The 23,781-nt window shown below is 42.1% G+C and overlaps 1 protein-coding gene across 1 annotated transcript in view; it reads right to left on the minus strand.

Moving 5' to 3' along the window:
* Nucleotides 1–239: 239 nt before the first annotated feature.
* LOC120036114 (NACHT, LRR and PYD domains-containing protein 12-like) overlaps nucleotides 240–23,781 on the minus strand; it is a gene marked incomplete at its 5' end in the record, with an annotated part of 34,141 nt that continues 10,599 nt past the window's right edge. Inside the window, 5 exons of the mRNA XM_038982589.1 lie at nucleotides 240–823; nucleotides 960–1,006; nucleotides 4,155–4,328; nucleotides 4,592–4,765; nucleotides 4,845–5,018. Of these exons, the coding sequence (XP_038838517.1) occupies nucleotides 240–823; nucleotides 960–1,006; nucleotides 4,155–4,328; nucleotides 4,592–4,765; nucleotides 4,845–5,018 (1,153 nt within the window). The remainder of the gene's footprint in view (nucleotides 824–959; nucleotides 1,007–4,154; nucleotides 4,329–4,591; nucleotides 4,766–4,844; nucleotides 5,019–23,781) is intronic.

Raw genomic sequence — 23,781 nt, forward strand, 5'->3', positions numbered from 1 at the left:
ACATTAAAACACACCACTACTACCAATCTAACTGTCTGTAGGTCCAACAGAACACATTAAAACACACCACTACTACTAATCTAACTGTCTGTAGGTCCAACAGAACACATTAAAACACACCACTACTACTAATCTACCTGTCTGTAGGTCCAACAGAACACATTAAAACACACCACTACTACTAATCTAACTGTAGGAATGATTCCAGAGGGAAACAAATGATAAAACATTGCTATGACTCACCTTTGAATGTGTTGGTCATTTATCTGACACAGGGTCACTGAGGATGAGGATGAGAAGGAGTAAACCCCAAACCCAAACACAGGATAAAGGGGTTCAGTGAACGTGGTGTGTTCTGTGTAGAGGTGTGTCAGTGTACCAGAGGAGGACACACTATAGAAGGACAAAGTACCAGCTGACCAGTCCAGATACACTCCAACTCGCTTAGATTGAGGACGAGGGATGGATCTCGTACGGACTCCAGCATGGTAAAAGTGATAACCTTTATCATAGCAGAATAAACACCAGGACTTCCTATTGAATCCAATCCAACATTCACTGTCCTGTCCCTTCCTCTTCATTCCTTTGTACACCACACCAATGAAAGCCACGTCACCATCCCTGTCACCATCCCTCTCCACCTCCCAGTAATAACGACCTCCAGATAAGCCTTCTCTGCAGAGAACTTGGTGACAACAGTCAAATCTGTCTGGATGGTCTTCATAATGCTGCTTCTCTTCCACCCGTGTCACCTTCCTGTTCCCCTCAGACAGTATCAGGAATGGGTGTGCTGTATTTGGGTCCAGGTTGAGATGACAGGCATCTGTAGATAAAAGGAGAGTTCAATCAAACCACATCTTCATATAAAATGTTGTTTTGTAGGTACAGAACAAGTATTGATTAGTTACTATGTTACTATAATTCTGAATATGCAGTTAATTAGGATTAAAGAGACTTACATTTCCTCAGCCCTGATTTCAGCCTGCACTCTCCACCATGATCCACACTGTAGGAGAAACAGGTTATTGACTGACAAAGACCTAATAAAGCAGTCAACATTTAAACCATATTGTTGTGTTCTGGTGCACTATCCAAGTTCATTACTAGAGACATACAGGTATTCTATCCTACCTACTGCATACAGAACGGAGTACAATTCATTACAAGAGACATACAGGTATTCTATCCTACCTACTGCATACAGAATGGAGTACAATTCATTACTAGAGACATACAGGTATTCTATCCTACCTACTGCATACAGAACGGAGTACAATTCATTACTAGAGACATACAGGTATTCTATCCTACCTACTGCATACAGAACAGAGTACATTTCATTACTAGAGACATACAGGTATTCTATCCTACCTACTGCATACAGAACGGAGTACAATTCATTACTAGAGACATGCAGGTATTCTATCCTACCTACTGCATACAGAACAGAGTACAATTCATTACTAGAGACAAAAAGGTACTCTATCCTACCTACTGCATACAGAACGGAGTACAATTCATTACTATAGACATACAGGTATTCTATCCTACCAACTGCATACAGAACAGAATACAATTCCAACAGGATATTAGAGATGCAGAAGAAGAGTATTCATGTGGTGATATACAGTTGAATTCGGGAAGTTTACATACTCCTTAGCCAAATACATTTAAACTCAGTTTCACAATTCCTGACATTTAATGCTAGCAAAAATACCCTATTTCAGTTAGGTCAGTTAGGATCACCACTTTATTTTAAGAATGTGAAATGTCAGAATAATAGTAGAGAGAATGATTTATTTCAGCTTTTATTTCTTTCATCACATTCCCAGTGGGTCAGAAGTTTACATACACTCAATTATTATTTGGTAGCATTGCCTTTAAATTGTTTAACTTGGGTCAAACGTTTTGGGTAGCCTTCCACAAGCTTCCCACAATAGGTTGGGTGAATTTTGGCCCATTCCTCCTGACAGAGCTGGTGTAACTGAGTCAGGTTTGGAGGCCTCCTTGCTCGCACACGCTTTTTCAGTTCTGCCCACAAATATTCTTTCAGATTGAGGTCAGGGCTTTGTGATGGCAAATCCAAAACCTTGACTTTGTTGTCCTTAAACCATTTTGCCACAACTTTGGAAGTATGGTTGGGATCATTGTGCATTTGGAAGATCCATTTGCGACCAAGCTTTAACTTCCTGACTGATGTCTTGAGATGTTGCTTCAATATATCCACATAATTTCCCTCCTCATGATGCTATCTATTTTGTGAAGTGTGTCGTAGCAGAATCAGAATTAGTTAGGTAACATTGATAAATAAGATGTTTTATTTACATAATAATGCTTATGTGAGATATTTGTCATTAGAATGTCTTCTTTTGGATAATACTGTTGGCAGTTGCATTTTCCTCTTTCTTCTCCAGGGAAAAGTCACTTGGGGCCCAGAGAGGGGAGAGGCTTGTCTTTTATGGTTATTTTATGGTAATATGCAGAATATCAGAAAGGGAAGTCAGAATTGAACAGTGTCTTCCAATGTATCTGTTAAACCATGTGAAGGGCTCCACAATGTCTGTGTGCCAGTCACTCCCCTCTGTGAGTTTATCAAGAAGGGGGTGTACTTGAGATGGGAGTATCTAGAATTGACAATTGATATATGCCATTGGATGAGGTAATGTTTTGGTAGACAGTGAAGTACCAAGAACGAGATAAGAACTTCGTTTAGGAGACCAAACTGAACAATAATTTATAGCTAATGCTGTCTGGCTATGGGATACTCCTCTCTCAAGTAAAAGTCTTCCTTTGTGCAGTTTTCCTAAGACATGTGGTTCGTCATTGTGAGCTGGGAGGGGTGGATCTTTGCTATAAAAGATCTCAGTTGCCATTTTGTAAGCACTCTCAGAATTCATTTATAGACACTGAATTGATCTGAGAGTCAAAGGGCTATGGTGAAGCTCATATTATTAAAAGATGGAGTTTAAAGTATAACTCTGACTTGTGTATGGTTTGTAAACTCTCCTTTCACTTAGTAATACAGGAAATACCACGACAAGTGCATCAGACCCTCCTGCAGCAAAGCACCGCCACAACATGATGCTGCCACCCCCGTGCCTCACGGTTGGGATGGTGTTCTTTGGCTTGCAAGCCTCCCCCTTTTTCCTCCAAACATAACAATGGTCATTATGGCCAAACAGTTCTATTTTTGTTTCATCGGACCAAAGGACATTTCTCCCAAAAGTACGATCTCTGTCCCCATGTACAGTTGCAAACCGTAGTCTGGCTTTTTTATGATGGTTTTGGAGCAGTGGCTTCTTCCTTGCTGAGCGGCCTTTCAGGTTATGTCGATATAGGACTCGTTTTACTGTGGATATAGATACTTTTGTACCTGTTTCCTCCAGCATCTTCATAAAGTCCTTTGCTGTTGTTCTGGGATTGATTTGCACTTTTTGCACCAAAGTACGTTCATCTCTAGGAGACAGAACGCGTCTCCTTCCTGAGTGGTATGACGGCTGCGTGGTTCCATGGTGTTTATACTTGCGTACTATTGTTTTTACAGATGAATGTGGTACCTTCAGGCATTTGGAAATTGCTCCCAAGGATGAACCAGACTTGTGGAGGTCCACAATCTTTTTCTGAGGTCTTGGCTGATTTCTTTTGATTTTCCCATGATGTCAAGCAAAGAGGCACTGAGTTTGAAGGTAGGCCTTGAAATATATCCACAGGTACACCTCCAATTGACTCAAATGATGTCTATCAGAAGCCATGACATCATTTTCTGGAATTTTCCAAGCTGTGGCACAGTCAACTTAGTGTATGTAAACTTCTGACCCACTGGAATTGTGATAGTGAATTATAAGTGAAATAATCTGGCTGTAAACAATTATTGGAAAAATGACTTGTCATGCACAAAGTAAATTTCCTAACCGACTTGCCAAAACTATAGCATGTTAACAAGAAATTTGTGGAGTGGTTGAAAAACGAGTTTTAATGACTCCAACCTAAGTGTATATAAACTTTCGACTTCAACTGTATGCTGTGTTGGAGTGCCTCGCCTGCTGAGTAAACTTCCCCTTAATTCTACCATCATGTGCTCATGTTACTGACCCTACTACACTACATATGACACAACCGCTGCTCACACTATTAGGACATCTATTCTGACTTACTTCAGCTTCATCAGTTTATATGTGGGATCCACCAGAGCAGCTGAAAGCAGTCCCCCTGCAGAGTCTCCTGGGTGATTGTAGCTCAGGTCCAGCTCTTTCAGGTGGGAGGGGTTTGACCTCAGAGCTGAAGACAGAGCAGCACAGCCCACCTCTGTGACCAGACAGCCAGACAGCCTACAGAGAGACACAAAACATCTGTCTAGGTTGGTGTACTGGTGTCAATCATCTTGTAGGACACCCATCCATTTGTCCATGACACAAACATTGTGATGAAATATTAGATTTTCAGAGTATTCGTTTTACTCAGCTCAGTACCGACCTGACTGAAACAGCTGTACTTACCCCAGTTTGTGTAGTTTACAGTCTGGATCCTCCAGTCCAGCAGACAGCAGTGTAACTCAGCTCAGTACAGACCTGACTGAAACAGCTGTACTTACCCCAGTGTGTGTAGTTTACAGTCTGGATCCTCCAGTCCAGCAGACAGCAGTGTAACTCCTGAGTCCTGCAGGTCATTGTCTCTCAGCTCCAGTTGTTTCAGTTGTGAGTTGGGTGAACTCAGGACTGAGGCCAGATGTGAACAGCAACCCTCTGTCAGACCACACTGACCTAGACTAGAGGGCAGAAGAGCACATGATTAACACATGTTTAAAACATCCACATAATAACTCATACTGAAGAAAGTTAACTCACACTAGTGTCTGTATGTTGCAGAGTGGACTGGTTAGTCCAACACAGAGCAGCTCCACTCCTCTGTCTCTCAGGTTATTGTAGCTGAGGTCCAGTTCTCTCAGGGGGGAGTTTGGTGTCTGCAGAGCTGAGGCCAGAGTCCCAAAGGATTCATATGTGAGGTAACAGCCATCCAGTCTGGAGAGAGGAGATATGTTGATATACTGTTAAATATGCAAAGTTTTAAGAATACAAGCTTTAAGAAGACAATAACAGAAGGACATGCTTATTATTATAGACATTATTATGCAGCGAACTGAAAAGAGGAGCGACCCAGGGATGTGTGTGCTTTGGGGACCTTTAACAGAATGTGACTGGCAGAACGGGTGTTGTATGTGGAGGATGAGTGCTGCAGTAGATATCTCAGATAGGGGGGAGTGAGGCCTAACAGGGTTTTATAAATAAGCATCAACCAGTGGGTCTTGCGACGGGTCTAAGGAGATGACCAGTTTACAGAGGAGTATAGAGTGCAGTGATGTGTCCTATTGATAATGGAATTTGTTTAAATTAATGATTAGAATATAATATGAAATTGATTAGAATCATGAAATTATAATCTGATGATGGTCTAGATTTAACATGCCTGATGGAGGAAACCAGGTCTAGATTTAACAGGTACAGGCCTGATGGAGGAAACCAGGTCTAGATTTAACAGGCCTGATGGAGGAAACCAGGTCTAGATTTAACAGGTACAGGCCTGATGGAGGAAACCAGGTCTAGATTTACCAGGCCTGATGGAGGTAACCTGGTCTAGATTTAACAGGCCTGATGGAGGAAACCAGGTTTAGATTTAACAGGCCTGATGGAGGAAACCAGGTCTAGATTTAACAGGTACAGGCCTGATGGAGGAAACCAGGTCTAGATTTAACAGGTACAGGCCTGATGGAGGAAACATGGTCTAGATTTAACAGGTACAGGCCTGATAGAGGAAACCAGGTCTAGATTTAACAGGCCTGATGGAGGAAAACAGGTCTAGATTTACCAGGCCTGATGGAGGTAACCTGGTCTAGATTTAACAGGCCTGATGGAGGAAACCAGGTTTAGATTTAACAGGCCTGATGGAGGAAACCAGGTCTAGATTTAACAGGTACAGGCCTGATGGAGGAAACCTGGTCTAGATTTAACAGGTACAGGCCTGATAGAGGAAACCAGGTCTAGATTTAACAGGCCTGATGGAGGAAAACAGGTCTAGATTTACCAGGCCTGATGGAGGTAACCTGGTCTAGATTTAACAGGTCTGATGGAGGAAACCAGGTTTAGATTTAACAGGCCTGATGGAGGAAACCAGGTCTAGATTTAACAGGTACAGGCCTGATGGAGGAAACCTGGTCTAGATTTAACAGGTACAGGCCTGATAGAGGAAACCAGGTCTAGATTTAACAGGCCTGATGGAGGAAAACAGGTCTAGATTTACCAGGCCTGATGGAGGAAACCAGGTTTAGATTTAACAGGTACAGGCCTGATGGAGGAAACCAGGTCTAGATTTAACAGGTACAGGCCTGATGGAGGAAACCTGGTCTAGATTTAACAGGTACAGGCCTGATAGAGGAAACCAGGTCTAGATTTAACAGGCCTGATGGAGGAAAACAGGTCTAGATTTACCAGGCCTGATGGAGGTAACCTGGTCTAGATTTAACAGCCCTGATGGAGGAAACCAGGTTTAGATTTAACAGGCCTGATGGAGGAAACCAGGTCTAGATTTAACAGGTACAGGCCTGATGGAGGAAACCAGGTCTAGATTTAACAGGTACAGGCCTGATGGAGGAAACCTGGTCTAGATTTAACAGGTACAGGCCTGATAGAGGAAACCAGGTCTAGATTTAACAGGCCTGATGGAGGAAAACAGGTCTAGATTTAACAGGCCTGACGGAGGAAACCTGGTCTAGATTTAACAGGCCTGATGGAGGAAACCAGGTTTAGATTTAACAGGCCTGATGGAGGAAACCAGGTCTAGATCTAACAGGTACAGGCCTGATAGAGGAAACCTGGTCTAGATTTAACAGGTACAGGCCTGATGGAGGAAACCTGGTCTAGATTTAACAGGTACAGGTCTGATAGAGGAAACCAGGTCTAGATTTAACAGGCCTGATGGAGGAAACCAGGTTTAGATTTAACAGGCCTGATGGAGGAAACCAGGTCTAGATTTAACAGGTACAGGCCTGATGGAGGAAACCAGGTCTAGATTTAACAGGAACAGGCCTGATGGAGGAAACCTGGTCTAGATTTAACAGGCCTGATAGAGGAAACCAGGTCTAGATTTAACAAGCCTGATGGAGGACACCTGGTCTAGATTTAACAGGTACAGGCCTGATGGAGGAAACCTGGTCTAGATTTAACAGGTACAGGCCTGATAGAGGAAACCAGGTCTAGATTTAACAGGCCTGATGGAGGAAACCAGGTCTAGATTTAACAGGCCTGACGGAGGAAACCTGGTCTAGATTTAACAGGCCTGATGGAGGAAACCAGGTTTAGATTTAACAGCCCTGATGGAGGAAACCAGGTCTAGATTTAACAGGTACAGGCCTGATGGAGGAAACCTGGTCTAGATTTAACAGGTACAGGTCTGATAGAGGAAACCAGGTCTAGATTTAACAGGCCTGATAGAGGAAATCAGGTCTAGATTTAACAGGCCTGATAGAGGAACCCTGGTCTAGATTTAACAGGTCTGACGGAGGAAACCAGGTCTAGATTTAACAGGTACAGGTCTGATAGAGGAAACCAGGTCTAGATTTAACAGGCCTGATGGAGGTAACGTGGTCTAGATTTAACAGGCCTGATGGAGGAAACCTGGTCTAGATTTAACAGGCCTGATGGAGGAAAACAGGTCTAGATTTAACAGGCCTGATGGAGGAAACCTGGTCTAGATTTAACAGGCCTAATGGAGGAAAACAGGTCTAGATTTAACAGGCCTGACGGAGGAAACCTGGTCTAGAGTTAACAGGCCTGATGGAGGAAACCAGGTCTAGATTTAACAGGCCTGACGGAGGAAACCAGGTCTAGATTTAACAGGCCTGATGGAGGAAACCTGGTCTAGATTTAACAGGTACAGGCCTGATGGAGGAAACCAGGTCTAGATTTAACAGGTACAGGCCTGATAGAGGAAACAAGGTCTAGATTTAACAAGTACAGGCCTGATAGAGGAAACCAGGTCTAGATTTAACAGGCCTGATAGAGAAAACCAGGTCTAGATTTAACAGGCCTGATGGAGGAAACCAGGTCTAGATTTAACAGGTACAGGCCTGATGGAGGAAACCAGGTCTAGATTTAACAGGCCTGATAGAGGAAACCAGGTCTGGATTTAACAGGTACAGGCCTGATGGAGGAAACCAGCTCTAGATTTAACAGGACTGATAAAGGAAACCAGGTCTAGATTTAACAGGCCTGATGGAGGAAACCAGGTCTAGATTTAACAGGTACAGGCCTGATAGAGGAAACCAGGTCTAGATTTAACAGGTACAGGCCTGATGGAGGAAACCAGGTCTAGATTTAACAGGTGTCGTGGAAAATCACTTCAAATATAACTCTTACAAGAACGTTGTGAACTCAAATATGATTTTTAATACAAATTGTATCGCAATCTGGAATGTCCGCGGAACACACACCGCTTCCCAACCCCGGTTCCAACATTTATACATAAATAGCATATGGGTCCACCCCATATGCAAATAAGCATACTTCCCCTAATTCTTCCTGCCATCATTATCTTTTTAGTTCAGGCTTCCTGCTTGTTCACGCCTACTAACGCCCATTATCTGCTTTCAGTTAAATTATAATAGTGGCCAGACCCATGCTTGTCTTAAAAATAATATATGTCCATCTATCCTCTAGGCCTATGACTCAACCCTGTATTTAATTCAATACCCCAGCATGTTCTCTGGTATGTCCTTATTGGAATTGGCAGACTCTATGTCTCTTCTTATCATTAGTGTCCAGTTGCCTTAGGCATATTTCTCTGGTATGTGTGCTTTTAGTGGAATGTGTAGACTATAAGTCTAGTGTGTCCAATTGTTTTAGGTGCCCATGTGTCTGGTCAGTCTGTCAGCACAATGGAGAAAATAAGAGGGCCAGAACGTCCCTTAGTATATCTCCATTACCACAGTCTCATGATCAACGTGAACATGTGGTTCGTTACTTTAATGTTCAGCTGTCTTATGTCTTTATATGTTATCCATGTGTCTTATGTTACTACTACAATCCCCCCTCTGGGGCTATTTAGCCACATAAATGATACAAATAAGACTTTGGGATAGTAAAAGAAAATACCTATGATAAACAAGAAAATACAAAAAATAAAAACAAAGTGAAGCATATAAACCAACTAGACCAAACATCTCCAATGTGAAATAGGAGTAAAAGATCCAATCAGAAACATTAAAGAAAACCAACTAGACCAAACATCTCCAATATTCATAAGAGTAAAAGATCAAATTTGGTATAAAAATATAAAGATAAAATATTACATATTTGATGAAGCATGAGCGTGTAGGTACTTAGCCTTGCCTGAGGTTATCTCAGTTATGTGAAAATTAAAAATTTAAACAATACAATGAGTATAATAATAAATGAATAATCAAAAAAAATCAAAGACCTACATGCAGTTACAAAAGAAAATTGACACAACATCATTCTAAATTTAAGCATTTCAACATGATCCTCCCTCGCAGACACCTCTCTAATAAAGTGATATCAATGATACCAACCTTTGTTTAGAAGATTAAGGACATGGTCCATAGACACTTGTAACCGGAATACCCTCTGTTACCTAACATGTTTTTGAAATTAACCTAGTTTTTAGAAGGCATAACTAGCTTTAATTAAAGGAAACCATATATATATTCATTGATATACATATCTAAAAATTCAACCAAACATACAAAAACACAAGGCCTTAAACAAAAATAGATATACTAAAATCCTTACATAGGAGCACAGTCCTCATCCTGACAGATTCTACAATCACCTCTTTGACATTTTGCGCAAAACACAGGGTCTCCGTGATGGTCATGGCCTTCCACATTAAATTTTGTGCACCACTTGCACTTACGGCGCAAATGACACTCTTTGTGGACATGTACCAGTAGACATTCGTCTGAATTTGGGAATACAGCATATACAGGTAGACCATCCTTACTGAAATCATGGCAAGCATAACCACCTCCCGGCATCACTCCATAGAGACAGTTTGGATTGCCAAAGGGGCAGTCCAGAGGTCCACCAACCGCATTGCAAAGCTTTCCATATTTATTGGTATAATGGCCTGGGCTCCCAGGTACAGGATTAATTATCACTGGAGGGTCAGCACTCCTTACAGACATCTGTTTAACTGTTGTCTGGACCACAAGTGATTTTACCAAGGGTAAAACACAACAAAATACAATACCCAGAGCCAATAACCCTCCTCCCAACACAATAGCCATCCTAGCAAACATAGCTCCCCACTTTCCTAATGTTAGATCCAACCAATCCCAAACATGAGAGTCAAACCCAGCATTTGCCTTAACCTCTGCTCGTAAACCTTTAAGTTTAGCCATAGCGATTGCGAAGGATCCATTAGGCGCAGTGTTATTGGGAATAAAAGTGCAACAATCATCTCCAAACATAACACAAACTCCACCCTTCTCCGCTAATAGCCAATTAAGAGCCTGTCTGTTTTGCCAAGTCATTTTACTGGTAGCCTGTACCTGTTCCCCCAATGCTGTTAGAGCCGAGTCGGTATAGTTAATGAATCTCTGTTGATTATAGTAAATATAATTAATCCACTCTAAATTCTTATTAGGTGTTATCCACAAAAAGATTGATTCAAATCCTGATTTAATCTCATCTCTTGCTTTGTACTCGTTAGGAACACCTCTAGGTTGGCCTATTGCATCCAAATAGACCTTGGGGTCAGACTCATATTCTCTTTTTACTCTATTTTTAGTATTTTGTTGCCTAGCATCACTAGGATCCCATTCAGTGATAGTTATCTGTTGAATCAACCTAACTCTTGCACAGAGGCCTGTCCATCCCTTTGGCAATGTTACCCTTAATCTCTTTCCCCCACATATCCAGAAGAAATCTGCAACTACCTTGGTCTGTTCTTCATACGGTGCAATTAAGGGTAGTGCTAGAGTTTGATTTTGACAACTATCATGAATGACTATTTTTCCCACCCAACTTCCAGCTGCTTGATAAGTAGCCCTTCTTGGAGTGTCTGCATTCCATGTGGTATCCGTAGTTAAGTGCCATGTGATCTCGCATTGACCTTTAAACTTCCCCATCCCATTCTGTCCTTTTGTGCTGTTAAAACATTCATATGTTTGTTGATAATCTATCCGATATTTATGTGGGACCTCTAGCTTCTGTACTTCCATCCTTATATCCAATTCTTTACACCACTTTCCCCAACCAGTTTGATTGTAATACTGATGATAATATGGATTACCCAAATATGACAAACATTCAGCTGGGCAATAAGGCCTTTCTGGTCTACTTAAATGACAAAAGTTCTTATTAAAATCAGCACAGTCCTTATAATCATAAGGACTTGGTACCACCACTAATTCTGTCAGCGGAGAGGGTGCACATAGTAAGCAATTTGTCAGTTTTAATTTCATTGCTGTATATTGAGCCCATTCATACCATTCATTTCCTACTAATTTCTTCAATGATTTGTCCTTGTATAGTTCTGGGGTTAAAGCATCAGTTGGAGTCACATTGTCCTTTTCTCGAGGCAGATTGTTAGTGTTTTTCAGAAAGTTCCAAATGTCAGTAAAAAACCCTTTTGGTTCTGATGCCTCAGGTTTCTTTGTGGGTACATTGGACTGCTTGTTAATAGCAATGGATGGTACCTTGGTAGTAACCGCTATAATCCTTGCAGCAGTTTCCACTGTTGTTGTCGTTTTAGTTATCACCGGCTCTTCCTGTTTAGGTATTGGCGTAGGACCAATTCTAATGACTGTGGTGCTACTCCCTTCGGTCAATCTGGTTCTCGTTATTTCAACTATTAATTCTTCACCTTCAACTGGTTCAATCGGATTCATGGTGAGCACCCACTCATCTACTTCTTTGGTTATTTTCAGGTCACATCCTTTTGGGTCCCAAATGACTTCTCCCTTTGTTTGGTGATGTGTCCATCCACAGAATGCAATCTCAGGTAGAGGCTTAATCTTTTTGATTGAGATTGTCTTCTGTTCTCCTGTTTCAGTTATGAGTTGAGGTGGAACAGAGATTCTAACCTTGTCAGTCTTTTTTAATTGTTCGGCTGATGCCTCTCTTCTCTTCCTGCTTCCCCCATACTTCTTGATTGTGTGTGAGTCTGTTGTTTCTGTACTAGTGTTCATTATTACTTTTGCTATGTCAATGTCTTTCTTCTGCCATTCTAACTTCAATTGTTTGTTAGGGGGACCCTTCAAGAGTTGAAAAGTCAATTGTGGGGAAATCCCCTTCCCTCTCTTGTGAGGCTTCTCTTCCTCTTTCTTCCCCTGAGGCTCCCTCCTCAGGCCGGACTGGGCTTTCATCTGGAAGGGTATCAATTTCAGGGAAGAGATGTTCCCATTCTGCAGGTGGTACTTCGGGATCCCATTGTGGAGGGCTTCTATCAAAGAGGTCTGCCACAGCAGGTATGTCATCAGGAGTAGCAGGCATGTTACTCCCCCCCATTTCTGGGCTCTCTGACCATACCTGAGGAAGCTTTGGTTGTTTTTCCCTTTCCTGTTTAGACTTTTTTCCCCTGGTACTTCTTCTGAGAGCTTTAGTTGATGCACTCGTCGTATCTTGGCTTGAATCTGGTCTGCCATTTTCTTGACTCCTCCCTGGTGTTTTGATCGTTTCCTCTGCTCCTGCTCCCTCCGGGCTCCCGCCTGGTATATCAGCATCCTCTGTGTTCTCATCTCTATGTGGTTGTATCCTTTTCTCTGTTGGGACTCGTGTGCAGTGGTTTAGATGATACCACGTCTTGCTTCCTTTCACCTGGACTGCTGTTTTTGTGGCTGTTGCCACCTCGTAGGGTCCTTCTCTCCTCGGCTGATCCCACTTCCTTCGGAACACTCGAACGTAGACCAGATCTCCTGGTATCACTGGGAGAGGTCCTTCAGGTCCAGGCTCCGGCACCGTCTTTTTCTCCTGTGAATATATAGCTTTGTGTATTTTGGTTAGATACATCACATACGATTTTAATTCACTTTGCAATATATCCAAGGAGGGACCTTTATACAGTCCTCCTAACATTGGTATAGGCATGGGTCGACCCGTAAGCATTTCATGCGGCGATAGATGCGTGTTTCTGTTAGTTTCCATGCGGCAACTCATTAGTGCAAGCGGTAAAGCATCCACCCAATTAAGCCCTGTAGATCTACAAATCTTTGTTATCTTGTTTTTCAGAAAACCGTTAACTCTCTCAACCATCCCCTGCGATTGGGGATGATAGACACATCCCAGCCTTTGTTTCATCCTTAGCTGCTGTATTATTGTTTTTACAACTTTTTGTATAAACGCTGAACCATTGTCTGAGCTAATTTCAGACGGAATCCCGAATCTGGGAATTACTTCTGTTGATAAGAATTTTATCACTGTTCCTGACCCCTGATCCACTGATGGTACTGCTTCTACCCATCTGCTGAACCTGTCTATGATAACTAACATGTACCTTTTACCCCTTATAGGTTTTATCATGTCTACATAGTCCATCACAATATGTCTAAACGGGCCTTCTGGAACCGGTATGTGACCTATAGGCGTAGCTATACCTTTACGTATGTTGTTTTTTGCACATATTTCACATTTTGACAAAATCTCATCTACTGTTGCCTGTAGATAAGGTGACCAAAAACCTTGTTTTTTGATTTTTCTTATCACCTCCCCCCTTGCACAATGATCAATATCATGTGCATCATTAATAAGTAGCGTCAGTAGAGTGGTGGTGGCTAATATGGCACCATCATGTGTTCTCCATATCCCATGTCTATCTACAGAGGCCCCCCTCTGTAGCCAGGTATTCTGTTCAGTAATTCCAGCACGAGCCTGAATTTGAATTAGCTCAGCCGGAGATGTAATAGGTGCAATAGCAACCATGTCCATTAATGGTGCAATGAGAATTGGAACAATGCATTTGGATGCTCTTTTGGCAGCTTCATCCGCTGCATTATTGCCCCTAATTACAAAATCATTACCTTTTTTGTGCGCCTGACACTTGATTATTGCTAATTTCCGAGGATACATTAATGCTGTCATTAATTTAACAATTTGAGCATGATGTTGGATGGGAGTTCCATCACTCTTTCGAAATCCTCTCTGTTTCCAGACAGCACCAAACAAATGACATACGCCGTGTGCGTAAGCGGAATCAGTATAGATATTAACTGTTTTACCTCTTCCTAGCCCACATGCTGCAGTCAGAGCCTGTAATTCAGCTAGCTGGGCAGAACAAGGCTGAGGACAATGCTCTAATATTTCCTCAGTGAAAGCTTTCCCCTTTTGCTTAACTACTGCAAACCCTGCATGATTACCTGTATAATCTTTAAAACAAGAACCATCTACAAAGTAACTTTCCAGGTCATATCCCTCTTGACCTATTAATGGAATTGATTCTAAGTCTGGACGTAGTTTGGTAAATGTTAAAGCCTCGGCTACACAATCATGTGCTTCTCCTTCAAAATCAAATGGAATCCTTTCTGCTGGATTCACAGTGTTACATCTTTTAATGAGAACGTCTGGATACGTGAGTAAGCTCATATAATCCATCGTCCTTGCATTAGTTAACACAAATTTACCCTGTTCTATCAACTCCACTATTTTATGATGAGTGCTGATAATTACCGGATACCCCATGGTTATAGTTGATGCTTTGTCATATGCATAATGCAATGCTGCTAATCCCTGATAACACGGTGGGTATCCCTGAGCTACCGGATCCAATTTAGAGCTATAATAAGCAATAGGTTGTTTCTTCCTACCACTACACGTTTCTTGCATAAGAACAGCTGCTGCATAATTGTTGCACCTGTTTGCGACGTATAACAAGAATGGTTTAGTGTAATCTGGGGTGGCTAGAGCTGGTGCTGTTTGCATTTCTGTTTTAAGTGTTTCAAATGCAACCAACGCATCAGTGTTCCAATCTAGTCTTGCTCTTAGATTAAGCTGTCCAGCTTCTTTCATCATATCTCTCAGAGGAGCTGTTTTAACTACATACTCTTCAATCCAATCAGAACTAAATCCAGTCATTCCCAAAAAGGTCATCATTTGAGCTACCGTTTGTGGTAACGGTGCTTTGCTAATACCCTCTAGCTGTCCAGGAGCTATTGCTTTAGTTCCATGAGCTATTGTTCTGCCTAAGTACTCAACCTGAGGTTGACAGTACTGTAGTTTTGTTTTAGAGACTTTGTGTCCTCCTTCTGCTAAGCGTTGCAGTACTTTTAGTGAGTCAGAATGACATTGTTCCAAAGTTGAGGCACAGATCAACAGGTCATCCACATATTGGATCAGTGTGCCATCTAACATTAATTCTTCCAGGTCTGCTCTCAATATCTGATTGAAAAAATGTGGACTATCCTTAAAACCCTGTGGGGTCCTAGTATAAGACAGAGTTTTGCCCCTATATCTAAATGCAAACAAATGTCTGCACTCCTCCGCCAGGGGTATACTAAAAAACGCTCCACATAGGTCAATAACCGTGAAGTATTTGGCCTCCGGGGGAACATTGGTCAGCAGTGTGTGAGGGTTTGGGACTTCAGCAGGACAATCCTGCACTATATCGTTAACAGCTCTTAGATCATGGACCAGTCTCCATTTTTTACCATCGGCTTTAAGAACAGGTAGCAAGGGTGTATTGCAATCACTGGGCATCTCTATCAATACTCCTGCCCTGAGCAGTCCTTCTATAGTCAATCTAATTCCTTCTTCAGCCTCAGGCTTCATAGGATACTGGGTTTTCCATGGAAGTATGGCATTAGGTTTTATTTTGACAGAAACGGGACTAGCAGATTTAACTAGTCCTACGTCTGTATCGTGTTGCGACCATACCTCAGTTGGTATGGTTTTCTCCATTTCTGCTCTAAGTTCACTGATTAATCCTATTCCTTCACCTAACACTACCTGCTGGCCTGCACTAACCTCTACCTCCCTTGGATCACCAATCAACATAGTAGTGGTAACTATTTTGATGAATGATTTATCCTTTGAATGAAAGATTAGTGGATTGTCAGTTTTATCCCACTTCTGTTTCCCAACTTCCTTCATCATCGATCCTAGATCTTTAGATGTATAACCCTGATTTACCAGTAAAGTAATGTGAGGAACAGAGTCAGAGACATTGAACCATGTCTGCACAAAGTCAGACCCGTCTCCATCCATCACATCCATTGCGGCTCCCTGCTTTCCAATAACTATAATTTGAGACATTATTGGCGCTTTCCTTCCATATGCCCCCATAACCCAAAGTTGTTCAAGCAATGGGTCCTGATGTGGGTCAAATTGCATTGTGCAATGATATTCAGATTTAGCTCTAACTGCTTTAGGTATTTGGGCCTGGATGAATTTACCCCATTTCCTGACAGTTCTATCCACATCTGCTTCAATGCCTCCTAGCCAATATACATTAGCCGTTCCTTCTGTACCCATCACCGGTAATTGTAATCCTGTTTTTTCAATTATTACTCCATCAGGAGAACATTTAATTTGTAAGCCCAACTTGCATAGTGCGTCTCTTCCTAATAGATTAACTGGTGTGTGATCTGACACTAAAATTGGAATTGTGACTGATTTACCATCAGTCGTTAGCCGAACTGGAGCGGTCATTGGAATTAACTGCGTATTTCCCGAGAATCCTATTGTTTTGGCATATTTACCAGACATGGGGAGATGAGAGGCATAATTTGGACTCACACATGTGTAAGTAGCTCCAGTATCTATCATCATGGGTGTACCTCTGTTTTCTATTTGAACCTGCAGTATAGGTTCTTGATCAGCCCTTGTTGTTATTATTGGAAACTGACCCTCCCCTTTGGGATTCCCTGGGCATCCCTAGTTTTGTTGATTAGGCCCTGACCATGTGTTCACAGGACCTGAAGGTTGGTTAGGGTTGCCTCGCCAATCATTATTTTGATTCCAACCATTCTGATTTTGTTGGAAGTTTGGGGTATTATTCGTCGGTGGCGATCTACTATTTCTATTTCCCTCAGTCCGATTCTGCCATGGGCGTGTAGGGCACTCTCGCCTGTTGTGTCCTGTTTGCCTACATCCCCAACAGGTGCCTGGTGGCCCTCGAGAGTCTACAGATCCCTTGCTTTTATCAAATTGTACAGTTTTCTGTTGTTTTTTCCCCCCATTCCAAATCGGGGGCTGTGTGTACACATTTACTACTGGCGGTGCAGGTAACACTTGAGCCCGACCAGGGCCGAACAGCTGTGGCTCTCCTGGGGAGACAGCAGCCATTGTTCCCATCTCTGGCCCAGGGGTAGTGACGACAGCCTGGACTTTCTTTTTCCCTTTGTTGGTTAGTTCATCCAACTGCAGCAGGGTCAGTCTTCTCTGAATGTCTTTGCCTTGATCTATCTGTCTCTGTTCATCTTTTCTGTGTTTCTCTACTGCATGGACCACGTAGTCACAGAATTCCCTGTAAGGTTTTGATGTAAGTCCCACCACATCCTCCAGCCTTCTCCTTACTGGCTGGGGCATGGCTTCTATTATTGAATTTCGGAACATAGTTGTCATTAGTTCATTGCCCTCAGGGTCTTGCTCTGTTTCCATCCTCCACCTTTTCAACTGTCCATGTAGGTAGGTAGCTGGGTTTTCTGTGTCCCCGATAATTCCACCTCTTAGTGCTTTGGGATCCACTTTTGTTGGATATGTTTCTCTTAAAGCACGCCAGATGGCTGGTCTGTATCTGTCGAACAGTAATCCATCATTTATCACTCCCCCATCTGTACCATCGATGCCACCGTCCTGCATGATCTCTCCCATAGTATGCATGCTCGTCACCCTGGCCAGTAGTGCCCTTATGTCCCCCACCGCCAGCAATTTCCCCACTGTATGTTCTTCAAATGTTCTGATCCATTTACCTGCCCCCTCATGTAAATCAGGTAGACGGACAACCAAACCCTCCAAATCCTGTGTAGCCCATGGCGTATAATGTCCCTGATCGCCTTTTATCAGAATCGGACATTGTTTTCCATAAAAGCCAGATTCTTTTCTTGACCCTTCTCTACGAGCCCTGGGGTAGTTTTCCACCAACTCATCAGTTAAGTCCTTATTGGTGCTGCGGGCCCGAGCTTTTTCTTGTTTTTCTAGTCTTCTCTTACTTTCTTCTAGGTTTGACTTTAATAGTCCCAATTCCTTATCTATTTTTTGTCCAAGTAATTGACCCTCTTCTTCTAGTCTGTCCCTATATTGTCTATCACTATCTTCCTCTTCTTCTTCTGATAACTCCTTATCTACTCTTGCTGTTTCTAATGCTGCCAGAGCCTTTCTTAAACCCCCATAACAATTGAAGCCATCTCCCTCAATCCTAGAATCTTTTGTAGTCTTTCTCTGGTCCTTTTCTGTTGAATAATATGATGCACATGCTGCTTCAGGCTCAGCCCTTTCTTCTCCATCAGTTAAGTCTATTTCGCCTTGTATATCCAAATGACCCTTTATCATTGGAAATTGTCCATTGAAATAAGGTGGGGGGTTAGGCATCCATTCTTTTTTCCTTTTCATTGTTTTGTCATCTTTCTTCAGCATTTCTCTTGCCGTTTTCATGCTTTTTAACAAACCAGATCCTTCTTCTTTGAACATTTTTAGTATTTCATTCTCTCTTTCTCGTTTATTTCTTCTTTTTTGTTTCTTGTCATTTGGTTTGTGGTTCTTTATTAGTGTCTCCATTTCCTCACACACCGAGACATCCAACGTTCCCACCGCTGGCCATTTGGTATTTAGTTTTCTTGTGCGTTTCTCCCATTTTATTGAAGTTTTTATTATTTCTTTTTTACTCAAGGGATGCCTTGCCCCTAAGATCTCTACTGGTGTTCTATTCATTTTATTATAGTTCTAATCAATTTTATGATTTCTTTTTAATACCTTATCTTTATCTTTATTTATTTATATTGTTTATACTTTCTTACCTCTACTTCATGTTCCTTATTGCTTGATCCTATATTCAATTGATTAGTGTATCAAGCCTCCCCTTGTCTCCTTTTTATCCTGGCCACTCGATTTTGCACCGCTGTCTACTCATCAGGCTATTTTTAGACCGTAGCTTCTGTAGACACAGAGTGTCTGACGGCCTGTTTTTTCCTCTTTCTTTGTTACACCGTACGCGAATTCTTAATGTGTCCTGGATTCCACTATTTATCTTAACCAACCTAGATTCATTATTAACTTTATAGTATAATTTCAATTTATTGGCGCTCCTACTTTCTGTTTTGTTTCACACTTTTCTATCCGTATTTATACTATTCGGTTAACGCCTTTTTAAGTATTTTTATTTATTCTTTGTTTTGACACCTTTTTTTAGTAATTCTACTATGGTCGCTTATTACTTTATCACATCAGTGTTTTTATCCTTGATTACAACTTATTTTACTTCGATGTTTCTTAATTCCGTTCCCTCTGCCTAATAGCAGTTAACAGCACCCTTCCTCAACGTTCTACTCTATTCACAGGAAGGCTGCGAGCTCCCTCTTCTGGACGTTCTGCCTACACACACACAACTTGTCTTTCCTAATGTTCTATTTTTACACAGATCCACTCATTTCTTACAACATTCTCATTCATCCTTTTTATTTTTCACCTGTTCATTCAATCCCTTTGTTTTTTACCTCAAAACAACTTAGTCTTTCTTTATTGACTTAATTCACTTCCTCCTACATAAGCCTAGACTGCTAAGATTTCTACAATATGACGAGACTACTGTCTAATCGGATCAGCTTGTCTTCATATCCTATTCACCCCCCCAATACTGATCTTTTCTTCTATTATTAGAGTAGTATTGTGGCGTGACCTACTGAATTACAAAACCCTGTTAGCTAGACAGAGCGGTTTTTTATTCGCAGGATTTCTTTTGCATTTGAACGCCGCACAATCGGGCTAACGTTCTTCCTGCCTTCTAAATATTCATCCGTTCAGTCCCCCGTTCTGGGGCGGTAGCCATGAAATATTTATTTAACTACTGATTTATGCTTTGACCGTATAAGTTACTTTTGCAGTTGAACGCCGCACAATCGGGCTAACGTTTTCCTGCAACCTAATATTTCACCCGTACAGTCCTTCTTTCAAAGCGGTAACCATGAAATATTTATTTAACTACTGATTTATGCTTTGACCGTATAAGCTACTTTTGCAGTTGAACGCCGCACAATCGGGCCAACGTTTTTCCTGCAACCTAATATTTCACCCGTACAGTCCTTCTTTCAAAGCGGTAACCATGAAATATTTATTTAACTACTAAATATTCACCCACAGATTATTCTGCCGTGAATATCCCACCCAAGCAGACCTCTTTAAAAATGTTCCTTTTTTTTTTTTTAAAGAGCGGTATCGTGGCTTCCTAACTACTTATTTATGCAGTTCTCTACTACTTTTAGAGCCGTTATTCATAAGTAACCTGTCCAAGCATTCCTTCTACTAATTTTATTGAAGAGGTATCACAGGATGTTCTACCTACATTATCTGTTTTGACCGTATGAGCTGCTAATTGTAGCCCTGCGCCTGAGCCCAGCCGCTCAACTAGAGAGTACAAACAGTCGCGCCGATCAGCCCACACAAGGCTGCTCAAAATGAATGGTCCGACGAGAGGGGCAGTCCGAATCACACACACCCGACACGAGTCGCCCGCTCAGGTTGACTGAGGTGTGTTTACGCACATCCCAAAACAGATCCTGATACGGTCGAACCCGGCCAAGCAGAATCAGACGGAACAACTCCCCCAATCAAACCAGACACATGAACCTGTCTCGAGCAGTCCAACCAGAACAAATGCCCGCTCCCCCCAGCCAAACACCCAACACAAGCGAAGTTCACAGTTCCAGTTCACTCAATCTCTAGACATGCGCATTCATACAAAACCCAAACTCACACATGCATGCACATTTATTTGAATTCAAAAGTTCTTTCGTTTTTATCGTTTTTAGGAAATTTGAGAGAGAGACCTACATGACATTCCTCCCGCTGAGACAGGACTCTGAAGCAATCTACACAAACATTTCAACTATTGTAAGAACTTGCTTACCTCATATAGTTGGGTGGCCACCTCTGTTTGTTAGATTGTCCAAAGAACCCGTCATCAGCCAAGAACGTCCCCGTCCCTGTCACTCCTGGACCAGCTCGCCAATTATGTCGTGGAAAATCACTTCAAATATAACTCTTACAAGAACGTTGTGAACTCAAATATGATTTTTAATACAAATTGTATAGCAATCTGGAATGTCCCGCGGAACACACCCCGCTTCCCAACCCCGGTTCCAACATTTATACATAAATAGCATATGGGTCCACCCCATATGCAAATAAGCATACTTCCCCTAATTCTTCCTGCCATCATTATCTTTTTAGTTCAGGCTTCCTGCTTGTTCACGCCTACTAACGCCCATTATCTGCTTTCAGTTAAATTATAATAGTGGCCAGACCCATGCTTGTCTTAAAAATAATATATGTCCATCTATCCTCTAGGCCTATGACTCAACCCTGTATTTAATTCAATACCCCAGCATGTTCTCTGGTATGTCCTTATTGGAATTGGCAGACTCTATGTCTCTTCTTATCATTAGTGTCCAGTTGCCTTAGGCATATTTCTCTGGTATGTGTGCTTTTAGTGGAATGTGTAGACTATAAGTCTAGTGTGTCCAATTGTTTTAGGTGCCCATGTGTCTGGTCAGTCTGTCAGCACAATGGAGAAAATAAGAGGGCCAGAACGTCCCTTAGTATATCTCCATTACCACAGTCTCATGATCAACGTGAACATGTGGTTCGTTACTTTAATGTTCAGCTGTCTTATGTCTTTATATGTTATCCATGTGTCTTATGTTACTACTACACAGGCCTGATAGAGAAAACCAGGTCTAGATTTAACAGGTACAGGCCTGATAGAGGAAACCAGGTCTAGATTTAACAGGCCTGATAGAGGAAACCTGGTCTAGATTTAACAGGCCTGATAGAAGAAACCAGGTCTAGATTTAACAGGCCTGTTAGAGAAAACCAGGTCTAGATTTAACAGGCCTGTTAGAGAAAACCAGGTCTAGATTTAACAGGTACAGGCCTGATGGAGGAAACCAGGTCTGGATTTAACAGGTACAGACCTGATGGAGGAAACCAGGTCTAGATTTAACAGGTACAGGCCTGATGGAGGAAACCAGGTCTAGATTTAACAGGTACAGGCCTGATGGAGGAAACCTGGTCTAGATTTAACAGGTACAGGCCTGATGGAGGAAACCAGGTCTAGATTTAACAGGTACAGGCCTGATAGAGGAAACCAGGTCTAGATTTAACAGGTACAGGCCTGATGGAGGAAACCAGGTCTAGATTTAACAGGTACAGGCCTGATAGAGGAAACCAGGTCTAGATTTAACAGGTACAGGCCTGATGGAGGAAACCTGGTCTAGATTTAACAGGCCTGATAGAGGAAACCAAGTCTAGATTTAACAGGCCTGATAAAGGAAACCAAGTCTAGATTTAACAGGTACAGGCCTGATAGAGGAAACCAGGTCTAGATTTAACAGGTACAGGCCTGATAGAGGAAACCAGGTCAAGATTTAACAGGCCTGATAGAGAAAACCAGGTCTAGATTTAACAGGTACAGGCCTGATAGAGGAAACCAGGTCTAGATTTAACAGGCCTGATAGAGGAAACCTGGTCTAGATTTAACAGGCCTGATAGAGGAAACCAGGTCTAGATTTAACAGGCCTGTTAGAGAATACCAGGTCTAGATTTAACAGGTACAGGCCTGATGGAGGAAACCAGGTCTGGATTTAACAGGTACAGACCTGATGGAGGAAACCAGGTCTAGATTTAACAGGTACAGGCCTGATGGAGGAAACCAGGTCTAGATTTAACAGGTACAGGCCTGATGGAGGAAACCAGGTCTAGATTTAACAGGTACAGGCCTGATGGAGGAAACCAGGTCTAGATTTAACAGGTACAGGCCTGATAGAGGAAACCAGGTCTAGATTTAACAGGTACAGGCCTGATGGAGGAAACCTGGTCTAGATTTAACAGGCCTGATAGAGGAAACCAGGTCTAGATTTAACAGGCCTGATAGAGGAAACCAAGTCTAGATTTAACAGGCCTGATAAAGGAAACCAAGTCTAGATTTAACAGGTACAGGCCTGATAGAGGAAACCAGGTCTAGATTTAACAGGTACAGGCCTGATAGAGGAAACCAGGTCAAGATTTAACAGGCCTGATAGAGGAAACCAAGTCTAGATTTAACAGGCCTGTTAGAGAAAACCAGGTCTAGATTTAACAGGTACAGGCCTGATGGAGGAAACCAGGTCTGGATTTAACAGGTACAGACCTGATGGAGGAAACCAGGTCTAGATTTAACAGGTACAGGCCTGATGGAGGAAACCAGGTCTAGATTTAACAGGTACAGGCCTGATGGAGGAAACCTGGTCTAGATTTAACAGGTACAGGCCTGATGGAGGAAACCAGGTCTAGATTTAACAGGTACAGGCCTGATAGAGGAAACCAGGTCTAGATTTAACAGGTACAGGCCTGATGGAGGAAACCAGGTCTAGATTTAACAGGTACAGGCCTGATAGAGGAAACCAGGTCTAGATTTAACAGGTACAGGCCTGATGGAGGAAACCTGGTCTAGATTTAACAGGCCTGATAGAGGAAACCAAGTCTAGATTTAACAGGCCTGATAAAGGAAACCAAGTCTAGATTTAACAGGTACAGGCCTGATAGAGGAAACCAGGTCTAGATTTAACAGGTACAGGCCTGATAGAGG

Source organism: Salvelinus namaycush, unplaced genomic scaffold, assembly GCF_016432855.1.
Source record: "Salvelinus namaycush isolate Seneca unplaced genomic scaffold, SaNama_1.0 Scaffold121, whole genome shotgun sequence".
NCBI classification, from domain to species: domain Eukaryota; kingdom Metazoa; phylum Chordata; class Actinopteri; order Salmoniformes; family Salmonidae; genus Salvelinus; species Salvelinus namaycush.